Here is a 16364-nt window from a genome sequence, read left to right on the forward strand (position 1 = left end):
ATGGGTAACTATTAAGGACCATGCCTAAGTGAAGGGGCAGGTCAATTCTCTGAAAGCCTCCACAGCTGTGAATCATAACATCTGAAGGAGTTGCAAAGCAGCCTTTACTGACACAGGTGTTGCTTGTGGACTGGGAAGGAAATAAATTGGAGGGAAAGGGAAGAGGAGAGAGGGCATTGTACGGCAACTGCCTCTCAGCAGAGAGGTCAAAGAACAGCAACTGCTTCTCAGTCTCTTTGTATCATCCTCTCATGTGAAGAAATCCATTCTATATGTCTGAGTTAGACCTCCAGCAGCCACTGGCAGGTGCTTCCCATATCACAACAGGTAACAAAAATCTCTATACCACAGACATTTTCTGTAGCTGTCCCCTATGTGGGGAATATTCCTGGCCTGATATCCCCCTGTTGTCTGCCTTAAAATCCCAACTGAAATTCCATATTCTATGGGAAGGCTTTTTCAACCACAATTCCAGGGCCTTCCCCTTGTTAAATATGTATTATTTACCCCATCTGAAACTTGTTTTTGCATATTTTTTTTAATTTTCTCTACCACTAGATTCTAAGCTGTTTAAGGGTAGGGTGTGTCTTTTGCTTCTCTCAGTACTTAGAATAGTGATTGGCTGGCATATAATAAGCACATAATAAATATTTATTAGTTAATAATAGTTAATATAAATAACTTAAAGAAAAAATGTATTTAATAAAAATTGCTGGGGAAACTAAAAAGCAGTTTGGCAGATATTAGGCTTAGAGCAACACAATATAATATTAGGCACAATAGATGACAAGTTAAATTTCTAAAAATTACAGATCATAGAATGAGATCCTAAAAGCCAATGAAGGAAGATGTTTTCCATATTCAGAATGGAAAGAGAAAATTTATGCCTATAATATAGGGATAATAAAACCTTACACCCAGAAGAGAATGTACTTTAAAGGTCATAGAGTAAAAGGAAAAAATACTTTGATATTTTTCTTCTTGATTAATAAGTACCTAATGAAAACTTTTGTTTTCTCAATGCTTTTCCTAAAAGCACTACAAACTTCCTTATTCCTCAGACTACAGAATGAAATATTCAACATGGGGATTATCATGGTGCAGAACACGGAAGTAAATTCATCTCTATCCATGGAATCTGGGAGCTGGGAGATCATGAAGATGACTATCTGTAGAATATGAACGATGGGAAAACAGAATGTTTTCTGACAGCCCTTGGCTAAGTGCATTCTCAAAATAGCAATTAAAATTTTGAAAAAAACAAGATTTCAAGATTTAAAAATGGCAGAAACTGCATTGAATCTTGCAGCAAAGAAGATGACCAATTCACTAATGTATATGACCAAACTGAAAAGAACCAAGATGGGTGGAATAATATTCCAAAAAGTAATGGATCATGTTTGAAATGCTGAAGTAGAAGCTGAAGGTGTTTCCTGTGGGAATGGAGGGGGGAAAAAAAATCTGTCATAGTAATGAAAGGTCAGATGAATACACACACTGGTTGCCATGCTGGTGATGTAATGGAGTACAAAAGTACACAAAGAAATATATTTGTGTAGCACATCCATCACAGAAGATAGTTTTGTCCCCTGAGAGGAACCCAGGTATCACATTAGAAGTAAAAACTGAAGAGTAGCCAAAACAGACTTTCCTTGGTAATTGTGATTGGGACCCCACAGACTTGGGTATACCATTATAAGCTTTTCAGAAATGCACACTAAGTAGCTCTGGTTGTCCTTAGAAGAACCTTTATACTTTAAGAGCACCAAAATGTCCATTCTCGTAAAACCCTACTGAAGTTTGTGACCCCAAACCACAGCAAGTCTTTTTTGTCTCAGTAGGGACCAATGTTACCCTCTTTCATTTATTAATAAGATCAGCTACAGTTCTCCCTTGCCTTAGTTTATCTAGTGACCCTCCTGTCACCAAGATCCAAGGAACCATAATGGCTGAGAACAGACTATGTATGACATGGAAAATTCAGAGTTTTTATCACCAGATGCCAGGAGCACTTTGTACAAATTTTCTTTTGTTTTTGGATTTGGATTAAGTTTTTAATACAAGATTCATGCTCAGGTAAAGATACTCAATAAGTCCTTCTTTTTGCAGTCTTGTCATTATCCTAAAGGACCAGAGTAGGTCTCAGCTACTGGAATATTAGTGAGAAGTTCTACAGTATAAGAGGTACATGAAAGAAAATTAGTCTCCTTGTGTTCAAAGTAGAGAGAGGTAACAGTTCAGAATCACAGACTTGGAAGTGCCATTTTTACAATGTTTCATGATATATTCTAATAGAAGCTAATGGTAGCTAGCATTTATTGGGAATGTCATGTTCACAAAACTTTGTAAAAATCTCATTTATCCTCATAATCCCCTGTACTATTATTACCTCCATTTTAGAGATGAGGAAACTGAGGCTGAGAGATGTTAAGGGTTGTGTCCAGGGTTATGTAGGTGACAAGTGTCTTATAGTTGGAACTCACTTCATCCATATTCCACATTCTTCTTCTATTATTGACACTTATCTGCCTCCTATATCTTAAGATCTTATGGATCACCCACTTTCATAGCTGAGGAAAGTAAGACTCTGAGATGACTGGGATCGTGCTTAGGTGACACATAATAAAGAGCAGAATTGGATCCAAATCTAGATATTCTCATCCTAAAATGAAGAGTCTTGACGTTCTACCAGATGTCATTATATCATATATGCACCCCTTGTTCCCCACATATTTCATAGTACTTTATGAAGTACAGGGAACACAGAATTTAAAAATCAGCTATTGCAAATGATTGTTTTTGTTTTAATGGTACAAATCCTCTTTTCAATTTTTTTTCATGATTTAAAAAGCTGTAATTGCCTAGATCATGCTTTACATTTTGGATATTAAAAAACCCATATGACTTTATTCCCTCAGCCTGCAGATGAGGGTCAGATTAGAGAAAAGGCTTATATTAAGTTCCAGACATAGTGGCAGTAGCAGGACTAGAACCCAACTCTGCTCATTAGTCTTTACCCTCACCAGGCTTCCTTCAAGAAGGAAGAATTTGAAACTAGAGCATCATTCCAAGGAACCAGAAAAAAGGGGTTCAGTATTTTACATTACATTACATTATACTTTTCAGTCAATAACTTAAGGAACAAGGAGGTCAGCAGTTCTCTTAGGAAAGTTATGGAAGGGACAAATCCTTAGGCTTCTCCTTTTAATTAAGAAAATTGCATAAGTATTTTCTTCCTTTCTTTGATCTTTAAAGTACAGCCTCTCTAAAGTCCACATCCTAATTATTTCCCATGACAGTGAGCTCCATTTTTCCAGTCCATTCTGAGAATAGGAAACTTCCAATTTCTTTGGTTTCAAGTTTCAGATGTACCATTTTTAGAAATATGTGGAAGTTGAAGTTTTCCTCAGAACTGCAATTCTCTACTGATGATACCTTTTGAAGTTTTATAAATAGCTTATCTTTTCAAACAGAATTTTACCAAATTTTCCGTGTGTGTGTGTGTGTGTGTGTGTGTGTGTATGTGTGTATGTGTGTGTGTACACAGAGGGGAAAAAAGGGCGAAGGAGAGGGGCAATTAGAAATAAATCTCTTGTGAATCTGCTATTTGCACTTTTTATAACCCCAGAACAAATCTAAGTGATTCTTGAATCCTTTATAGTGTTCCTGAAGAGTCTCAAAATAAAATAAATAAATAAATAAATAAAATCATACTATTATTATTCTCAGGCCTTGCATTTAAGGATGATGGCTTTGGGAGGGTTTGGATATTGACTCTCTGATATGACAACTCCCTCTAGTGATCTAGATTAGAAACTTTTGAGTAATTTATATTCTTATTTCCTGGAGGGAACTGATTAAACTACTTACACTTGCTTACAGAGGGAGTTATATCTGGGACTTAGTACAATGCCTGCTACATAATAAAAACTATGCAAATGTTTGTTCACCAATTGATTACCTTGCAAACAGTCTTTTATCCTTCTTGCCTTGTGGTCTCAACTTTTTGTACAATGGGAAAAAGTCTTATTTCAGCTGGAAAAGTGAACACAATCACCCAAGTCTTTTCTGTGTTTTTACTTTTTTTCTGACTTGTATTTATTGATATATTCATTATCGTATAATATTAGAATCACAGAATTAGTCAGAAGCTATCTGAATAGCTATATAATATAATCTTCCCCCCCCCCCCCCCGCTGGGGTTAAGTGACTTGCCCAGGGTCACACAGCTAAGAAATGTTAAGTGTCTGAGATTAGATTTGAACTCGGGTCCTCCTGAATTCAAGGCTGATGCTCTATCCACTGTGCCACCTAGCTGCCGTATATAACATAATCTTTACCAAAAAGGAATCCTCATTGTAATGTATCTGAGGAGTTATCCAGCCTTTGGTTAATGACTTTCAAGGAAGAGGAAATAACTTCTTCTCAATATAACCAATTCAAGATTGCTAATAACTAGAAAGATTTTCCCCACCCTGATATCAAGCCTGAATTTGCCTCTTTACATTGCCCATCCATTGCACTTGACTCTTGTCACTTGGTTTCAAACAGTTAATTATATATAAGAATTTTTCAGATACTTGAAGACAATTATTGGGCTATCTACACTCTCCCAACTAACACAATTTTCTCTTCTTCAAATTAAACATACCTATTTTTTCACTTGATTTTTACATATAACAGGAACTCCAGGCTCAGCATGATCCTGGCATCTTTCCCTTGGATTCCCTTCAGTTAATTAATGTCCTTCTTATATTATAATATCAAAAAAGGACAACAATTCAGTTCCACGTGAGGATTCTTCATTTACTTTTTAAATTTGTTTCATTCTGCTGAATTAAAGAAGTCAGCAGTCTTGTCTTACTTTGTTAAGACCAAATTAACAATCTATAACTAATTCCATTCCCATAGAAATATATAGATTTCTACTCAGAAAATCATAGGACACTGAGATTATAGCATCTGACACTTGAAAAGTAATAGGTGCTTAATATTTATTGAGTGATTAATTTGATTTTTTTAAAATTTATGTAGTGAAATTCTTCATTTCAGGGAAACACTATTGTATTTATTTGAGCAAAAGAAGTCATTTTACCATAGTGCCAAGTAATCTAAATTATCAATAGAATCCCAATAATTATATAAATACATTAAGTACACCTATTTGTGTGTGGTAATATTGTCTATCCTCTATAAATAGGACCATGGGCAGGAGATTAATCAGCAGTATTCATCTTTGTAATAGTCCACCAGCTGCTCAATTGTTACCTTCCTACCTTCTGATATAGAAAAATGATTAATCTATTTTTTGCCTGAGTGCACAACCTGTTTTGCCAAAACCTTTTTTTCCTTCATAATTTATTATGTTAATTCAAAGCATCCACACCCCCATCATTAACTTGTAAGATTTGTCTATTATTTGTAAATGGGAGGATTCTGGGAAGATGGCAGAATCAGGCAGGAACAAGTGTATGATCAATTAGCTCATTTTTCTTTTGTTACTCTCATCCATTGCTATTTCATGGAATTCTATGCAAGTAAAATCAATAACTGAACTATAGTATGAAATAAGTATTTCTACATAAATAAAAGAAAAAAATAGGCTACCAATTGACCACACATTTGTTTTCCTGAAATAAATCCAAATATAGTCAAAATATACTTCCAGAAATTCAGTTACAAAGACATATTAGTATGAGGTGCTCTTAGGAGAAAATTACTTCTCTGTGGTCACCAAAAACTCTGTAGTTACTTACTGTATAACATAGAATTATACATCCTTTATTTAGTGAAACAACCCTTATTTCTCTTATTGCTAAAGTTAACATTTCTAATATAATATTGAATACTCATGATGATAGGGAGCCATGTAGTTTCACCTCTGATCTTACTGAAAATGGTTCCAGTTTATCCCCATTACATGTAATACTCGCTGATGGTTTTAAATAGATGCTGCTAATCATTTTTAAGGAAAAGTCCATTTATTTCTATACTCTCTAGTGTTTTTAAAAGGAATGAGTATTGGATTTTATCAAATGCTTTTTCTGTATTTATTAAGATAATCATATGATTTCTCTTAGTTTGGTTATTGATATAGTCAATTATGCTAATAGTTTTCCTAATATTAAACCAGCCCTGCATGCCTGGTATAAATTGGTCATGGTATCTGATTATGGTAATAACTTGTGGCAATCTCTTTGCTCATATTTTATTTAGGATTTATGCAACAATATTCATTAAGGAAATTGGTCTATAATTTTCTTTCTCTATTTGACCCTTCCTGATTTAGTATCACAACCCAATCTGTGTCAAAAAAGAATTTGGTAAGACACCTTCTTTCCCTGTTCTTTTTTTAATAGTTTATATAGTATTGGAATTAATTGTTCTTTAAATGTTTGGTAAAATTCACTTGTAAGTTCATCTAGACATGGAGATTTTTTTCTTAGGGAGTTGGTTAATAACCTGTTCAATTTCTTTTTCTAAAATGGAACTATTTAAATAATTTATTTCCTCCTCTGTTAAGCTGGACAATCAATATTTTTGTAAATATTCATTGATTTTACTTAGATTATCAAATTTATTGGAATGCAGTTGGGCAAAATAGCTCCTAAATATTGCTTTAATTTTCTCTTCAATGGTGGAAAGTTCACTCTTTTCATTTTTGATACCAACAATTTAATTTTCTTCATTCCTTTTTCTAATCAGATTAATTAAAAGTTTATTTTTTCATAAAATCAACTCTTAGTTTTGTTTATTAGTTCAATAGCTTTTTACTTTCAATTTTATTAATCTTCCCTTTTATTTTCAGAATTTCAAGTTTGGTACCTAATTGGGGGATTTCAATTTGTTCTTTTTCTAGCTTTTTTAGTTGCATGCTCAATTCATAGATTTTCTCTTTCTCTATTTTATTCAAGATAGCATCTAGAGATATAAAACTTTCCCTAAGAACTGCTTTGGTTACATCACATAAGTTTTGGTATGTTGTCTTATTATTGTCATTCTCTTGGATGAAATTATCAATTGTGTCTGATTTGCTATTTCACCCACTCATTCTTTAGCAATAATTAGATTATTTGGTTTCCAGATATTTTTTATATATTTCCCTGGCTCTTTATTATATATAATTTTTGTTGCATCATAATCTGAAAAAGATGCATTTACTATTTCTGCCTTTATGCATTTGATTTTGAGGATGGGGGATTTAATTTAGGCATTAATTGGTGACTTGGTATCTTCAGAGTTAAAAACCCTGCTTTATCTCCTCCAATTAGACTAATTTTAAAAAGAGAAAAATAAAGGAATGGAGAAAGATAGCATTATACTCAATTTTTGGTGCAAGAAGTAATTAATAAGCTGAAGAGGAAAGTAACCAGATAATGAAGCAGGAGCAATGGGCAGAAGCTAAAATGAAGTAAATTAAGCTTTTATACCAAGAAGGACTTCCTAGTCATGGATCTAAATCAAAACATAACAGGTTACCTAAAGAATAAGGGAACTCTGTCTCCTTGGAAAATTTAAGCAGAGAATATATTATTACTTATCAAATGTTCTAATATTTATACCATTTATGTTTGGATTAGACTATTTGGTCACTGAGTTTCCAACTTTTAAATATATTGATTTTATTGTTTTAATTCTAAGTGACAGTGGATGTATTAAAAAAAAATCTTAGAAGATAAAAAAATCATAGAAATCTATCTAGTTGATTTAAAATCTTTATTTTCATTTTTACAATGGCTTGAGACTAAACAAAATAATGCACAAAAATGAGATTATAAATTACACAAGAGTTTCAAGTCTACCTTAACAAAGAAAGTTACCTGACTGGAATTTCTTGGTGTGCCTGCTCTGTCCCATCACAACCCTATCACCATAGCCAAATGCAAAAACTCAGAAATAAAAATAGGTTACTTTCCAATGAGAATTTTCAACAATCCTTTTATAGGGAAGGTGATCTCTAACTCACTTAACAGTGACTTGCTCAGCATCACACAGAGTGTAAATGTCACTCATAAGGATTATTTTATTTAAACCATATTATACTTCTTACTATTATCAGAATTTTTTGAAATTTCTTTGAAAAGATGAATTGACCCTTTTTTTCAATTTCAAAAAGGCATCGACTGGAGATGTAGGAAGCATCCAGATTCCCAAAATGTCTAAAAATGGCAGGTGACAGAATCAAATATTGGAGGCCAACTAGAGCAGATGTTTCAGTGCTTAGGATGGAGAGAGAATTTAGGGCTCTTGATTCATGGGAGATAATTAGGGTTTAAGAAATGGAGGTGTTACACTGAAAAATCAAACTGAGGAAGAATAGCTATAAAGATTTTTTTATTTAAATAAATTAAAGTTGGAGGCCTAATGAAGACTTTGTACCCTCAACAACTTTCCCAAAAGCACTCTTAACTTCCTTGTTCCTCAAGCTATAGATAAGAGGGTTTAGCATAGGAATGATCATGGTGTAAAACACTGAGGCCATTTTGTCTGTGTCCATGGAATGGCTAGAACTGGGTTGTAAATACATGAAGATAATTGTCCCATAGAAAATAGACACAGCTGTGAGGTGGGAAGCACAGGTGGAGAAGGCTTTTTGGCGTCCCTCAGCTGAGCGCATTCTCAAGATAGCAATGAAAATGAATAAATAGGACATCAATATGATGAAAATGGCAAAAAAGACATTGAATCCCACAACAAAGAAAACCACCAATTCACTGATATGTGTGTCAGAGCAAGAGAGAGCCAAAAGGGGTGGAATATCACAGAAAAAGTGAGGAACCACATTGGAACTGCAGAAGTGGAGGCTGAAGGTATCTGCTGTGTGAATGGAAGAGTTCAGAAAACCACAGAAATAGGAGCCAATGACTAGAGCAGCACACACACCTGATGTCATGCTGGTAGAGTAATGGAGGGGCTTACACACGGCTACCTGACGATCATAAGCCATAGAGGCCAGGAGATAACTTTCAACGGTGGCAAATGCTACAAAGAAGAACATTTGTGCAGCACATCCATTGTAGGAGATGATTTTGTTGCCCATGAGGAATCCTGCCATCACTTTAGGAGTAATCGCTGTTGAGTAGCCAAAATCGACCAGAGAGAGGTTACTAAGGAAAAAATACATAGGTGTGTGGAGACGAGAGTCCCAAAAGATGATCACCACCATTCCCAGGTTCCCCACCAGGGTGATGAGGTAGATGACAGTGAACATGATAAAGAGTGGCATTTGAAGCTCTGGGGCATCTGTTAATCCCACAAGGATGAACTCCTTCACCTCTGAGTCATTCTCCATATATATCTTTAGGGATTTTGTGAATCACCTAAGTCAAGAGAAAAACATATAATAAGTCATGGCCAGTAATCAATATTTTGTGAGATGTATAGAATCTTTTTATAGAATCTTTTTAAATTGGGAAACTGAACTTCTATTACATAAAAATTGCTTTTTATGTGGGTGAAATAATTATGTTATAATTATGATTATGGAACACATATACTAAAGGGCAAATTCAAATTACCTTCTTTTAGCTTATTAATGAGCTTACATTTCTGAACAATTCTTAGCCTTTTGTACCCCAATGACCTTCATCATCAAGTCATGACCCTCAGTCATGCATAGATGCAGTTCTACCCTTTATTTGACCAAAACTCTGATCACAACATCGTCTTTCCATTGTACACTCTACTTCTCCCATTTTCAACCAAGAGTTTCTCTTTACCAAAACTCCTTACCATTTCCTAAATTCCTCCCTGTTTTCCAATTTCATTGTTTCCACTCTATCTAATTTTTCTTCATAGGACTGACCCTATTATTAACTGGATCAACCAAACTCCCTCAGCTATCCTCAGACCCTGCTCCTTTGCCCTTTCATCCAGTATGCATTTTGCATTCTACTTACCATTTCCTTTTTCTTCTCCAGCTAATTTCCATAATTGTGCAGACTGGTCTCACTACTAATGTAAGTTATCTTATCTCACTTGAATTTTCACTGAGATAAAGCAATCAATTCTTTCCTATTTCACTTCTTATACTACTTTCTATTTTCTCTGCAAAGGAGAATTTAAATTGAAAATGATAAAAATAAAAATTCTATCAAAAGAGTCCAGACCCAATTTAAGAAAACAAATGCTCTAGATGAATCTAAGTCAGCTGGTCCCAGTGATCTACATTCTTGTATTCTTTTTTTCTTTTTTTGCTGAGGCAATTGGAGTCAAGTGACTTGCCCAGGGTACACAGCTAGGAAGTGTTAAGTGTCTGAGGTCAAATTTGAACTCGGGTTCTCCTGACTTCAGAACTGATGCTCTATCCCCTGTGCCACCTAACTGTCCTCTGTTCTTATATTCTTAAAGAAATGGCAGATGTAATTGCTAAGCCACTGTCAGTGATATTTGAAGTATCGAGGAAATTGGGAGATGTGTCATAAAATTGGAAAAGAGAAAATGTCCTGATTTCCTGAAGGAGGAAGAGAAGGTAGAAGAGGAGAAGAAAGAAAATGAAGAAGGGGAGGAGGAGGCATAAGAGGAGGAGGACGAGGAAGAAGAACAGAAGGAAGAAGAAGTAGAGGAAAAAAAAAGGAGAGACTAAATGGAGAAGGAGGAGGATAAGGTTGAGGGGAGAGAGAGGGAGAGACTTGTACTTATTTGTACAAAAATATTTGTAGCAGTTCTTTTTGTGCTAGCTAAGAATTGGAAATGGAATTCTAATCAATTGAGGAATGACTGAATAGTTGTTATGTGATTGGAATAGAATATTATTGTGCTACAAGAAATGATGAGCAGGATAATCTCAGAAAAATCTGAAAAGACTTACATGAATTGTTGCAAAGTGAAATGAGCAGAACCTGAAGAACATGTAACAGCAATATTGTATGAATTGTGAATGACTTAGCCATTCTCAGCAATGCAATAATCTAAGGCAATCCCAAAGGAGAAAAATACTATCTGCCTCCAGAGAAAGGAATTATGGCATCCCAAAGCATATTACTTTTTAACAATCTTTTTTCTTCTTTACTTTGTTCGGGCTTTCTTACACAAAATGACTAAGAACGGTTTTACATGATTGCACGTATGTAACCTATACCAGATTGCTTCTCATCTCAAGGAGGGTGGAGGGAAGGAAAGAAGTGATAGAATTTGGAACTCAATATTTTTAACATGAATGTTAAAAATTATTTTTGTTTGAAATTGGGGAAAATAAAATATTTTTAAAATTTTAAAAAATGAGTAAATATCAAGCTTAAAAATGTCATGATTAATATGGAGACATGTTTTACATGACTGCACATGTATGAACTATTTCAAATGGCTTGCTTCTCAGAAAGGGGAGAAAAGAAGGAACAAAGGAGAGAATTTGGAAATAAAAATAAAAACCTGATGTACAATTTTTATGTAATTGGGTAAATTAAATGTTTAAAAAAAAAAAAAGGAAAAATATATCGAGAAAGAAAGTATACAAAGAAGTAGCTATTGGTTAGAGTAGTGAGAACATTCAAATTATGGTGAGAAGACTTGGGTTCCAATTCTGGTTTTCCAATTAACTACATGGATGAATGACAAAATACTTAGTCTCTCAGACCTTTCATTTTCCCATCTACAAAATGCCTATGCTACAAAAGCATTTTTCCTTAATTCAGTGTAAATAAATACTCACAAAGTGGATAAAGCAAAGAAGATATAATTAGGAAGACTCGTGTTCAAAGTCTATTCCAGACTTTATAATCTATATGACCCAGGCCAAATCATTTAATCTCTGTTTTCTCACCTATAAAAATGGTGAGAAATTGTATCGCCTATCTCACATGATTTTTATGAGGATCAAATGAAATAAAACTAATGTAAAGTGATTGACAAATTTCAAATCATCAAATGAATATTAATCATTATTATTTTTTAATATAAGCTCATGGAACACTATAAAAAATGATGGATTTCAAATTTGTCCTATCCTTTTCCTTTCCTTGAAGAAATAGATGTTCTTTTGCTTTTCCCACAAGACACTCATATTGTAGATCTGAATATAGCCTGTCACTAGTATTCTGTTACATGAAACCTTATTGTTTCACTTATGTTAAGTTTCATTCATGACCAATTAATGTTAATGTTTCTATCATACTCAACTTTTCATGATCCCATTTGTGTTTTTTGGGGCAAAGATCCTGGAATAGTTTACTACTTCCAATTCATTTTATTGATGAGGAACTAAGGTAAACAGGTTTAAGTGACTTGTTGAGGGTAACATAGCTAAGTCAGAGACAAAACTGGATTTCAGAAAGGTAAGTGTTCCTGACTTCAGTCCAGTACTCTATCCCCTGTGCATCCTAGCTGCCCCATATGAGACTTACCTGAATTCTATAGTTTGATGGCAAGATGGCAACAGGGAAGATTGACCAAAAAACTTTCACTCAGAAGTTTTCAGTTAGAAGCCCAAGCCAGAGAAAAATTGGATGGGGTTTTTACTGGTAAAGCATTTCCCACTGCCTGGTGTTAAATACAAAGAGCTCTCCAGGATATGGCCTGTTGTCCTCTGTTACTATTGTTGCCTGAATATTGGTGTCAGGAACTATAGTATGAAGGTGCTATTTCTGAATAAATAAATAATGGATGATCGCCTTACTTCATGCTTGTTCTAGGTACAGTAGTACAAATGGAGTCAGAAATGGTTTTCTATGGCTTGTGGCCAAGACCTGAAAGTAGAATGATATAAGCATAGGAACATCAGTGTCCTTAGGGGACAAAGATTCCTCTGAGGAACCCCAGAGCTCCTCATTTTGCTCCTCTAAAAACACACCATGGTCTGTGGGGACTCATATCACATTGACAAGATAATTCGTGAGTGTTCTCAACTGTTGTTTTCAGAAATTCTCCATGGTACTCAGAAGATATGATTGCCCTCACAAGAGTTAAGAATTCAAGGCCATGAATTCACTAGGCAGAAATCTGCTGGCGTTATCAGATGGACAGCAGGAAAATAGACAGGAGATGAGATCAATCCCTTAGCTTTAATCAGAGCCATTCTCATAATGCAGCTTGAATTTATTTGCCACTACAAAGTAATGTTCGATTTCAGGAGATGGGGGCTGATGATAAAAAGGATTTGATGAATTCTTAGCTGATAAAATCTTAGTGATAAAAAATTTAAAAAGAAAAGAACACTAATGAATTGTTAAAAATTGCATAGAAATAATTGAAAGAATTTTAGAAAGGACACAGATAAACAGGATAGTGCTATTCTTGGTTAAAAGTAATAGAACAAAATACAAACAAACAAAAACCAAAAAAAAAAAATTTTAAAGTGATAGACATATCTCCCTATGCAACTTTCATCTATTCTTTTTATATTGAAATGTTCATGGTTATTAATGCTTGTCAAATCCATCATCTAATATATATTTTATTTTGACGTAGATAATACATGTGCTGTCATGCAAAGAACTTCCAAAGTAGCCTTGCTGGAAAAGAAAACTGTTTAAAAAATAAAAAATATTTTTAAAACATTATTTTCAATCTGCATTCAGACTCCATCAGATAAGTCTTTCAGAATTGTTTTGGATCATTGTATTCTGAGAATAGTTAAGTCATTCACAGAAAATAATTTTTTTTATATTGCTGTCACTGTGTACAATGTTCTTCTGATTCTGTTCATTTCACTTTGCCTCAGTTCTTATAAGTCTTTCCATTTGTTTTTCCTGAAAGAAACTTACTCATCATTTCTTACAGAACAAGGTTATTCTGTCACAGTAACATACCACAACTTGTTCAGCCATTCCATAATTGATGGCTATCCTCTCAATTTCTAATTTTTTTTTCTGTGATCCTATTTCTAAAGAATTACCCAACTAAATCAGAGCATTTATTTTGACTTTAAAATAAAACATGTTGATAACAGTATGGTACAATGGAGAAAGCCTTGGGGTAGGAAGATGTAAGATGAGTCTTGGTTCTGGCCACATAGCTTGACTTCTGTCTATCATGAGAAATTCACTAGATCTGTCTCTACAAAGGTTATAAATAAGTGAACAATGTGAATAGATAAAGGAAGATATCACACCGGAAGTACCTCATGACAAAGAACTAGGATTACAGCTTGAGGAGAATGGTGATTAACTTTTTGTAGCATTTTTCTCATAACAACTGAGATAGGTTATTAAGTAATATCATCCCCAATTTAGGACAAGTAATCCAATGAGCAAATGAAATATGCACAAAGGCTATTTTCAGTATTTGATATCATACCCAGTTCAATAGTTAATGTTCTTTACAAATTTAAAGTAAAATTTTCTATGCCTCAGAAAATGTCAAGGGGTAAGAACTAGAATTGAAATAAATACTTCATATTCCCCCAAATGCTATTAGCTGTAGATCGAAAATTCAGTAGCTGGAAATTTTCAGAGAGAAATGCTCTCCAGTTTAGAAAGAAAAAGAAAATCTAGTTTGTCTTTTTAGTGGAAAATACAAAGGGTGTAGGTCTTGAAAAATGGGTGCACTATGAAGATTTGAGAAGAAAAGATGTATTATGTTTGCACCTCGTTAAAAGGATAAGCCTAATGATGACTTTGTACCCTGAGATATTTTAATGAAAGCACTTTTGACGTCTTTATTTCTCAGGCTGTAGACCAAAGGGTTCAACATGGGGATGATTATGGTGTAGAAGACAGACACTACTTTGTCTGTATCCATGGAATGCCTGGAAGGGGGTTGTAAGTACATGAAGATTACTGTCCCATAGAATATGGATACTGCTGTGAGGTGAGAAGCACATGTAGAGAAGGCTTTACGGCGACCCTCAACTGAGCGTATCTTCAAGATGGCAATAAAGATTAATAAGTACGATATCAAGATAATAAAAAGGGCAAAAAAAACATTGAATCCTACAACAAAGAAAACAACCAATTCTTTGATGTATGTCTCAGAACAGGAGAGAGCCACGAGTGCTGGAAAATCACAAAAAAAGTGATGAACCACGTTGGAACTACAAAAGTCAAAACTGAAGGTATTTCTTGTGTGAATGGAAGAATTCAGAAAACCACAGATATAGGAGCTAATAGCCAGACCAGCACATACGTTAGCTGTCATAGTGGTGGTATAATGGAGGGGCTTACACACCGCTGCGTGGCGATCATAAGCCATAGCAGCCAAGAGATAACTTTCAACAGTGGAAAAGGCCACAAAGAAGAAAAATTGTGCAGCACATCCATTGTAGGAGATGACCTTGTCCTCCAGGAGAAAGATGCTCATTACCTTGGGAGTAATAGCTGAAGAGTAGCCAAAATCCACTAGGGAGAGATTACTGAGGAAAAAATACATGGGTGTGTGGAGCTGGGAATCCCAGGAGATCAGGACTATCAACCCCAAGTTCCCCACAAGAGTGATGAGGTAGATAACAGTAAATATTATGAAAAGGGGCACCTGGAGTTCTGGAGCATCTGTTAATCCCACAAGGATGAATTCATTGATTTCTGACCTGTTCATAATTGCCATTTGGAAATTTGATTATTCACCTGTGACAAGAGAGAAACCATCAAAAATAATTCTATAGAATGAATAATTTTGTTCTATAATACATTGACAGACATCTTGTATTAAGAGCAGAAATATTGGCCTGAGAAATGAGGGTCTAGATGATGAACATGGCAACTGTTCCAGGTTCCCCCAACTCATTTTTCCCAGATTCATATTTATATAAATATTTTTACATTATTCTTCCCAGCTTGTTTTTTATCTACCAAATTTAACAATTCACAATGTGCTATGTTATAATTAAAGTTTGAGGTATGTCTTGTTTCCTGAGAAAAATTAGCATGAGAATATGCTAGTAAGTAAGGTGGAGAGACCTTCCTTATGAATATGGCTTAAGTATCTTATAATAAGAAACTGGCCAATGACCTTTATCCTTATGAGTCTGTGCTGAGAACTCATCAGATGAAATTCTTTGTGGATGTCAGAGCAAACTCTTCAACTGTCTCTGTTCTGTAACCAAGTGGTAAAAAAGGAACCTTATTTTTCTTCTTGCTCACTGACTGAAACTGTCACTAGTCATCCAAGGTAAGCTTCAGAGTGTGGGCTTTTTGTCAACTTTTTGTTGCTGGTCCTTCATTCATTCATGGAGGACATCAGGAAGTGATTCTCTGACATTCAAGTGATTTATGTAAGGCAGGGCTGTGCTGAGCTACTTTCTCCTCCAGAGCCATCTGGATCCAGTGGCAAAATATAGGTCAGGATGACTGGAGATGGCCCTAATAGAAGACCTTGATCCTTTAAATCTAAAGTCTTTAGTAGGTCTGTTTGCCCATCATTGATTAAAACTAGGTAAGATGGGTTACTGGTATTGGAGAAAGAGAATGACCTGCTGAATCTCAAATGAAGGA

General features: G+C 34.7%; 2 protein-coding genes across 2 annotated transcripts; both read right to left on the reverse strand.

Annotated features, from left to right (window-relative positions):
- Nucleotides 1-8347: 8347 nt before the first annotated feature.
- On the reverse strand, nt 8348-9292 carry LOC141546408 (olfactory receptor 5B12-like). Its single transcript, XM_074274197.1, has one exon. The coding sequence runs from the start codon at nt 9290-9292 to the stop codon at nt 8348-8350; it is 945 nt and encodes a 314-aa protein (XP_074130298.1).
- Nucleotides 9293-14526: 5234 nt separating this feature from the next.
- Nucleotides 14527-15477, reverse strand: LOC141546635 (olfactory receptor 5B12-like). The gene has a single exon (XM_074274598.1). It carries the CDS (start codon nt 15475-15477, stop codon nt 14527-14529), a length of 951 nt encoding a protein of 316 aa, XP_074130699.1.
- Nucleotides 15478-16364: the final 887 nt, after the last annotated feature.

This window comes from Sminthopsis crassicaudata, chromosome 6 (genome assembly GCF_048593235.1).
Source record: "Sminthopsis crassicaudata isolate SCR6 chromosome 6, ASM4859323v1, whole genome shotgun sequence".
Lineage (NCBI taxonomy): Eukaryota > Metazoa > Chordata > Mammalia > Dasyuromorphia > Dasyuridae > Sminthopsis > Sminthopsis crassicaudata.